Source organism: Bombina bombina, chromosome 7 (genome assembly GCF_027579735.1).
Source record: "Bombina bombina isolate aBomBom1 chromosome 7, aBomBom1.pri, whole genome shotgun sequence".
NCBI lineage: Eukaryota > Metazoa > Chordata > Amphibia > Anura > Bombinatoridae > Bombina > Bombina bombina.
In genome coordinates this window covers 296,183,471-296,193,470 of record NC_069505.1, presented here as the reverse complement: position 1 = coordinate 296,193,470, position 10,000 = coordinate 296,183,471, and the positions used below count along the sequence as shown (strand labels likewise).

Here is a 10,000-nt window from a genome sequence, read left to right as displayed (position 1 = left end):
CTTGAGTTCATAGAATCTCCATACCCCATTTGTCTGTGATATTTATGTTATATTACATTTTGCCAGATTGTTGTTTTTTAGGTAACCTACAGCCCAATGTCATCTATGACTCCACAGTGTGATGTGGAGAAGACACTCAATACTGTGTATCATTCTGTCTCACAATGTAACTTGACTATACACTATAAACCATTCTAAGAGGAACGCTACTAAAGTGGTACATGGTCTCTAGAAAATAAAACTTACAAGGAAATATTTTGTGACCTTAAAGGGACATAAAACAAGTTGGGATTGAGACAAAATTATAAAATATGTACTTTAATTATTTTACCTGCAAAGTTATACTGCAGTGCCTCGCCATTAACCCTTTCTTTTTAGTTTCTGAACTGTAAAGCTCTAACTCCCCCACACATTTCCTTCTATGGCTGTATCTATATCTATGGTTGCTTTTGGTAAAATACAAAAGTGAATAGGGACTATCTGCTGGAGCATGTCTAGAAGCTGTTAACGCAGTTGAAATACAATGCCTGTGTCTAAACTCTGATAAGGGGGGTGGAGTTAGCTGTTCCAGGCAACTTAGCTATGTAATTAATTTTGCTTATTTTTGAAAATTATTTTAAAATACTTGCCAGCAATTTTTAAATAATTTTTTTTATGCAAACTATTTTTAATTAATTAGCCCTTTTAGGATATGCACAGATCTCAACCTGTTTTATGGCACTTTAATATGTATAGCTCAGAGGTGATACAGCTGCATCGCCTCACCAGCCCTTCCATTTTAGCTGGTCAGCCCCAGCTGCAGCGGCCCACTGGGAAATCTCCCGGTGTCCTGGTAGTATAATCCGGCCTTCTTTGTAAGCAATGCAGCTGAAGTAGAAAACACTTACTTGGGCCTTTTATTGAGACGTTTAGATCACCGCTTCCTGCAGATTTAGTATCAACCTTAAAATCAGCATTCTCTCTTATCCGGACACCTTTGGGCTGAAGTCCACGTCCACTGGCTCGGCAAGCATTTGGGTTACAGGCTGTGAACACAAATAAAAATAATGAGTTCTCAGTAAGGAGTTTAATTTCTCTATATAGTCACCTTCATGCATTGACAAATAAGATATACCAAGCAAGACATGTTAGTCACTATATTAAAGGGGAGTTAGACTGTGCACGCAGTACAAGGTTGGAAGTCACAAATAGGCATGCAGGTTACATTTCAAGTATTTTACTAGATTTTTAAAAGTGGTTTAATTAAATAAAAAATGTATTGTCAGATGTGTTTGCTAAAACAATAAAACAAATTAAATAACATAAAATCATAGTATTGTCATAATAAAATGCTATAATTCACCAGAGTATTTTATTACTAATCAAATGCTTGCTGCCAATGTATATGTTTAAACTTGTAAGGAGGTAAAACACATAGGTAAAGTCACTCTCAGGATCAGGCAATGGATTGCTTCTCATAAGGAAGATTTGGCCAATGAGAGAATATGCAGACTCATTGTTTAAATTGCGGATGTATGAAGCATATTTACATATGCAGCACATGCACACTGTTTACAATGCTTGTGCCATATCTACATATGCTTCATGTTGCTATGCACGGTAAAAACTCACTGAAAGGGATGTCTTTTATAGGAAGCCTTTTTGCTTACGTAAGTATATTGTAAACTGCTTCTATTAACAGCTGAAATGCCAGTGCACTTTAACTTCAGATTTTGCAGGAATGTCCCTTTAAAATTTAACATATAGAGAGATTCCATATATCCTGTGCAAGGGAAGGAATTTCTCCATTTATCTGCCAGAGATTATTAAAACAGAAAATATACTAAAAATAATTGCTAAGGCAAGAGAAACCATTTATTAAGCTCATGCATGTTTCAAAGCCACCAGTAATTGGAATGTATGTATGTGATTCATTTCCATTGAGGATCATTATTTAAACCAATGAGATTGAATGTAACAAGATGTCTCCTCTTAAAGGGACATATAAGTCAATATAAAACTTTCATGATTCAGATGGAAAGTTGTTTAGAAATACACATTCTAATTTACATCTATTATCAACTCTACTTCATTCCCGTGGAATCCTTTATTAAAATCCATACTGAGATATGCTCAGGAGCATACACTACACAGAAGCAATGGTTGCAATAATGCTTTTAACTATATTATACATTGTTAAGGACAGCAGTGTTTGCAAAAATGTATAACATTGTTACACGTATCATTGCAAACACTGCTGCCATATAGTAGACAAGTATTCTCCAGAGCCTATGCTGTTTAAAAAATGATACCAAGAATGAAGCACATTTGATAGTAGAAATAAATTACATTCATGTCCCTTTAAGCAAATTCACTAAAGTCTGCAAACTTCTTTTTAAAGAATGAGCTAAGAATTTGAAGATAACTCACAAGATTAAATTCTCACCTTAATAAATACAGCCTACAGCAGACAGACAGAAATGCACATCCAGAGATGAAAGATAAATCCCAGTTAGTAATAAAAAAATATTTCAGCATTATGGTGTGTGTGTGTGTGTGTGTGGTGTATGTGTATGTGTATGTATGTATGTATGTATATATATGTATATATATATATATATATATATATATATATATATATATATATATATATATATATATATATATATATAAATAAAAGCTTGTGAGAAATAATTTTATAGTTACAGTTGGCTCTAAATGACAGCACTGTTACCAAGCATGCATCATCATTTTTGCATTCCAAAACATACATCTAGCTAGCGCACTGCACAGTCGAGACTAATGTATAAGCCTTTGAAGGCTGCCTCTTATCTCAGTGCATTTTGACAGTTTTCACAGCTAGACAGTGCTAGTTCATGTTTATAAAGATAACACTGTGCTCACTCCTGTGGAGTTATTTATGAGTCAGCACTGATTGGCTAAAATGCAAATTTGTTAAAAGAACTGAAATAAGGGGGCAGTCTGCAGAGGCATAAAAGTATATTAATATAACAGTATTGGTTATGCAAAACTGGGAAAATATATTAAAGGGATTATCTATCTTTTTAAACAATAACAAATTCTAGATTGTCAATTTAATAATAATATGCATATTTGTGTGTGCACAACGCATCCTCAAATTTAAAAATTTAAACTGCTTATTGGCTGATAACAAGAAGACTCAAAATATCATTGGTGGGCAAGGAAACACCTTTACAAGTATTAAACATATAAGGTAAAATTTTTTTTTATATATATATTATATTATATATATATAAAACTTTAATGTACTTTAAACAGTATAATTGTAAGCTCAATACCTGAAAATGATCCAGATCAGCTCAGAACAGTAAAATATCCAGAAAGAGACTTTATAGCAAATTACTTTTTTAATTCCTACTGCTTTGAAGCTCAGGAGACCGACCAAAAATAAACACTTGTCAATATGGTTTCATTAGTCAGATACAGCTATGACACATCAAAGAAACCAGAATCATTAGGAAGCTACCACACATGAAGCACGAGCCTACACATTCCACATTGCCCTAAAAAACATGGTTTAAGTTTCCTTCCAAGATACTGTACCCTGGGTTGGCATCAGGCTAAATTTAGCACTTGTAGCCTGAAAAAAAAAATCTACCTTGTTCTCAAAGACAAAATTACAAGTATTCTAAAAACTGAAAGTGTTAATAATCAAATGTCAACCACGATCAGTTTAAATTAATACTGGAAGTTCAGATGTTGCAGTTTTTTTAAATGTGACATTTTATTAACCCATGAGAGGCTAAATACCCCTGCAAAGCACTGTAAATGCTCCTCTGGCAGTCAAGGGGTTAAACCTTATCCACCCCAACATTTTATCTGAGATATAAAAAAAAGAGGAAGAAAAAAAAAAAAGAGAGAAGAATCACGCTAGTTGCGTAATTTCAATACGGCATTGATACACCCAGATCAGACTGGTAAATACCAGTTGTTTATTCATTTTATCCTTCCAAGCTCTTTTGCTTCACAGATTAATTATTTGGTAGAATATATCTTTAAACATTGTATACTTTACCCGCTATGTACTCCCTTAAAGGGACATGCATAACTTCAATATGGACAGTAGAGTATAGCATTGCATATTTCAGAAAAGTAAAGTAAATTATCAGTATAGAAAATATCTTGTGACATGGCTAAAGACCTTGACTTGATGGACATACAGTAGGTGTTCATGCATGTACAATAATGTGTGAAAATACCCTAAACATCAGTACAATGGAAGCAAGCCATGCAATACCCTGCATAGTCTTACCAATATAGCTTACTCTGCAGAGACTTATTTAAGAAGGCACAAACAAGGAAGTCCACAGTTCCACAAAGGCAGGAGATACCAGAAGAAGGAAGCAGTATTCTGAAAGTGCAGTAGTAAGGAGGAAGCAGATGAGAGCAAAGGAAGAAAAAGCTAAATTAAGCTTAAGGAATAGCAGAAAAACATTTCTACAAGAGTAAAATAAAACCGATAGATGAGAGATCTCAGCATTAGCTTAGCTGTGAATTTATTTCTCACAGACGTTTTGTACATTTAATGGACTACAAATGAAACAATTTTATAAGAAATTTTATAATTACCTTCCTCTCTATAAAATAGCCTTGAAAGATTTGAGATTTACCTTCTCCAACGATGACTGTGTAAGGACTTTTTGGAATGGCCTCTCCTCCAAAGGTTATGCCAACATTATGAGGTCCAGACTTCACTGGCTTATAAGTGCATCGATACACACAATTTCCTTTGTCTTCAAGTGCGACCTCAACTGTGTTGTTCCGCCCTTGAGGGTCTGTTACTTCTATGCCAATGTCTCCTACTCCAGCCCCTGTTTGAAAAAGAACAGAGAAATATACTCTGAAACCTTGTGCGATAAGAGAAGTTGCATTTTAAAGAGACAGCATGATGCAGATGCATTACAGCATGTTATTAATGTATTATTGCTACCAGAGAACTCTGTGTTTAAATATATTATGTTTGTGTGTTTGATTATTTTTTTTAAAGTATGGTGAAATTCACCTGTAACATTCTACACCGGCTCAGATCACAAGTTCCTTCACATCTGTCCAACACCAGACCAGGAACATGATATATGCTATGAGTTGACAGATTTTTTTTAAAAATAGCAAACAAATAATGCAATGCAATGCACATGATACTTTACTTATTATATGTGTGCATTCAGCATTAATTTGTATAAAGGAATGCTGAATATAGCTACAGGTAGTGGCAACCGGATTTATTTTTGTAACAGTGCAATAAACAAATATCTGTGCAAATCCATATGTTTGTTTCGCACTATTAAACAAATAAATTTGACTCTGAAAAGAGCTGAATTCTGCTCCCTGCAGCCATATTTGGCATTTGTTTATGCAAATGAATGCTGAACACATGTTTATTACTTATTGTGCCTCGGTTTTCTGTAGTTTACCTCTACAAATAGTGCATTATTTACAGTTTAGTATTACTTATTGTGCCTTGGTTTTCTGTAGTTTACCTCTACAAATAGTGCATTATTTACGGTTTATTACTTATTGTGCCTCGGTTTTCTGTAGTTTACCTCTACAAATAGTGCATTATTTACGGTTTATTACTTATTGTGCCTTGGTTTTCTGTAGTTTACCTCTGCAAATTGTGCATTATTTACGGTTTATTACTTATTGTGCCTTGGTTTTCTGTAGTTTACCTCTACAAATTGTGCATTATTTACTGTCTATTACTTATTCTGCCTCGGTTTTCTGTAGTTTACCTCTACAAATTGTGCATTATTTACTGTCTATTACTTATTGTGCCTCGGTTTTCTATAATTTACCTCTATAAATTGTGCATTATTTACTCTCATTAGAGAAGACATTATGCATACATCACTAAACTGCAGTTTGGCCGCAGCTTGTGCAACGGAGCACTGCAGGTTATTTACCTCTGACCTTTGATTGGCCACAACAAAAAAACAACCAGGTAAACAAGCGGCGTATGGATTTGCAAAACATTTCTTACAATATTGCCATTTTAAAATGTTTTATTTAATTTTTTTTTAATGGAGATCTTTTGCAATGCAGGGCTTAAAGGGATATGAAATGTGATTCGGACAGAGCATACAATTTAAAAAAAAAACAAAAAAACTTTCCAATTCCTTTTTATCATCAAATTTGCTTTTTTCCCATTGTATTCTTTGTTGAAGAGATACTTAGGTAGGTGTCTGGGGCACATCATGGCAGGAAATAGTGCTGCCATCTAGTGCTCTTGTAAATGGATAACAGTATTGCTAAACTGCTGCTATATAGTGCTCCAGACACATACACTCCTACAATTACCTCCCTGCTTTTCAACAAAAGATAACAAAAGAACAAAGAAAATGATTGATAATAGAAGTAAATTGGAAAGATATTTAAAATTCCTTGCTCTATCTGAACCATGAAAGAACAATTCTGGGTTTCACATCCCTTTAATCGCTGATAATCACTACATATAGCAATACAAATTGACTTTAATGTCAATGTTTTAATTCAAAATCAGGGATGGACTGGTCTGTATTTCCCATTTCTATATCCTCTTGCAATTTGAGTGACTATTTACAGTTGCACTAAGTCAATAACAAATAACCACTTTAAAATCCTTGATTTGAAAACAACTAAAGCTTTGCTGATGTTGCGCTGCTTAAATTTATTTTTAAAATGAAGCATTTTATGCAACCTAAAATTAAAAGGGACATTCTAGTGCACTCAGGAGTCAAAAGTATTGTAATCCCCAGCAGCAAACTGCCAAAAAGCAAATCAGGATCAGGAGTTACACACACCAGCCAATCGCCATCAATTTCTTGCTCAGAAGCCACAACACTTCCTACCATGACTTTATGTGTTTGACCCCTTTATAAAGCATATGATTTCGGCTTTAGAATATCTGTTTAAGGTTAACTTAACATGACGTCAACCATCCTCTGTGTGGGAATCACCTAGTTAACTCTACCTGAGAGTATGATCCTCAGAAGTACGGATAAACAAAACAAGAATTGCTTCTTGAACATGAAGAAGAAAAAAGGAAATACAATGAGCACACACCTGCTGTATAAATGTCAAAATAGGTAGGTTTATTGGCAATGTTTCCAGTTGCTTCCAAGCCTGGTCCTTTGGAAGTGACTTTACTGGCATCTCCTTGTGACTTTTCAACGTTGACTTCAAAGGGACTTTTTGAGATGTGCTGCCCAGCAAAGAGAACTGTAACCTATAAAATACAACACAGACAGGTTTTGAGGTGGGGCTGCTCTTGCAAGTTAAAGTGATGGAAAATCCAAGCGTATAACAAACGCTTTGATTTACCATCACTAAAAATCAAGTGTAGGTTAAGTGATGTAAACATGTAAAAAAAAAAAGGTGCTAATCTCACCCTTTCTGTGCCGATGTACATCGCTAAACTCAGCGGCTCCGGTAGCCTACAGGACATCGTTCTACTTCAATGAATTGACGCGTGCACCTCTGAACCAATAGCTGTACGTACCAACTGACAGTGTTCTGTATGCACGCACAGCTATTGGTTTAGAGATGCAAGCGACACCTCATTGGTAGGAGACCAATGTGCCGTGGGGGGGGGGGGCGGAGCCACTGAGTTTAGCAATGTGCATTGGCACAGAAAGGGTGAGTTTAGCACTCTTTTTTACATATGTGATTGCGGTAAATCCTAGTGTTTGTTATAAGCTTGGATTTACCATCACTTTAAAAACCTGGATTTGAGACTTTTATATATTTCTTTTTTTTACAGAGCTAGCAACAGATTAAATTAAGAAGTATAAAAGAATTACTTGTAAAACCAGGGACGACCGAATCATACTCTGACTTGCTACAAGGTAACACTTTTAAATTAAAGGGACACTTAAGTTAAACATTAAACTATCATTAATCAGATAGAGCATGTAGTTTTTAGAGACTTTCCAATTCACTTCTATTATCACATTTTGCAATTTTTTTATTTTCACACTTTCAGAGGACCAACCTCCTACTGAGCATGTGCACAAGTTCACAGGTTATACGTGATTGGCTAATGGCTGTCACATGATACAGGAAGCCAGCAAATCGGGGGGAATAAATGTCAGAATTTTTTTTTTACTACTTATTTGAAATTCAGAGTAAGTGTTATTGCATTGTCGTTTTATTAAGCACTTGTTAATTATGCAATTCACCTGTATTTAGTGGTCCATTAACAGACCGCCACTTTAATTTTCTATTTAAGGACCGCCACGGACATAAAGGACCACCACAGACCCCCTAGCATTCAAGCGTTATTACTTATACAATAAATTACCAACACCACCAATAAACGGATACATCCTTACACAGTAATTAATGTCCCCACCACTTACTTATGCGCTGCAAGAGCCATTCATCATATCTAACGGAGTCAACAATATTTGTACACACATCATTTGCCTTTTCATTTCTCGGTCTTCCGCTCACTGTACGCAGTGCAATGTCTAATGCCTCTAATAGTACATACATAGTGAAGTCCTCTCAATACAGACAGACTCTCTCTCTCTCTTCCGGTGGTAGATATTGTCTCTACCTTTCCATGTATTTCACTAAGCCATTTTCAGCTGATGCCCTCCGTTACTGTACACATTTGAGGGTCTGCTACAATGTCCCCCTTTTCTGCACATGCTGGTTGGCTCCTGTGGCACCCGACTGTGGCTCTCTCTATTACCTAGGGTGCAGACTGCAGCAGTCTCTACCACTCTCCCTGTCTCACACTGTACACATCGCAGTCTGGCGGTCTTGCTGCAGGAAGGTTCACTTCCGCCTGACTACAGGAACAAGTAGCCCGAGCATCTCCTGAAGTGAGACCAGCTCCTGTGTGTCATGGAAAGCAGATGAGCAAGTGGATCTGCCAACAACAGGAGAGGAGCACCAAGCACTGGTGTGGGAGCAAGATCTGGGCACATAGGTGCTATATGTGTCTTCACTCTTTAAAGCTCGTACCTCTCTCCGTAGCACCATCTGCTGCTGGCAGCAAACTGGCATAGTACCCGGTCCTTGTCCTTACATGGAAAATGAAAGTGGCGGTCCGTTAATGTAAAAGTACCAAATTATGATATTAAAGGGATATAAAATCCCAACATTTTCTATCATGATTCAGAAAGAGCATAGATTTTTTTTCCTAATAATTTTAAAATGTACTTCATTCCCTGGGTATTCTTTGTTGAAGGGGCAGCAATGCATTACTGGAAGCTAACTTAATGACAACAGGCATATATGTGCAGAAACCAATCAGCTAGCTCTCAGTGCCTGAGCCTACATAGGTATGGTTTTCAACAAAGGATAGCAAGAGAACTAAGGAAGTTAAATAACAGAAGTAAATTGCAAAGTTGTTTCAAATTGGATGCTCTATCTGAATCACGAAGACAACTTTTTGCGTTTTATGTCCCTTTAAGCGAATACATGAAGCCAAAAGACTGACATGAGCCCCACAGAATTCATACCTACTCTTTTTCTGAAAAACACTTTATGAAAAGGAAAATATTGAAATGCTTGTGCGAGGTTCTCTTCTAACGTAGCACTTTGGCTAAGACAAGGATCCTCTTTTTTAAACCACATTTCCGTATTATTTTTTTAAAAGTAAAAATTAGAACACTGTCTGCTTTAGTGGATTTAATGCGATTACTATAACAAAACAAGACAACTAAGTAAGTAACTATGACATCAGAGAATGGTTAACCTCTAGAACAGACCTCACCGCAAGACAAATTCAATTCTTTTTAAAACCAGACTATATATTGAATTTGGATCAGAAACATCATTTAAATATCGCCCCCCCCTACGTGACCGAGGAAGCTAGTTTGTGGCACTAAGTCTGTACAGAAAGGAACTTAGTTGCATGAGAAGAAAAGTGCATTTGTATCGGATTCGCACATCAAAGGTACGAATATACTGTGACTTCAGAGTTCTCTACACCGAGTAAGACGATTACTAATTTATATGAAATCAGGAGCAAAACGCAAGGAATCAACCA

At 36.0% G+C, this 10,000-nt stretch overlaps 1 protein-coding gene across 1 annotated transcript in view; it reads right to left on the bottom strand.

The window, feature by feature from the left end:
* Positions 1-10,000, bottom strand: part of FLNB (filamin B) — a 341,931-nt gene that overhangs the window by 178,031 nt on the left and 153,900 nt on the right. Inside the window, 3 exon segments of the mRNA XM_053720866.1 lie at positions 888-1,025; positions 4,632-4,832; positions 7,063-7,225. Of these exon segments, the coding sequence (XP_053576841.1) occupies positions 888-1,025; positions 4,632-4,832; positions 7,063-7,225 (502 nt within the window).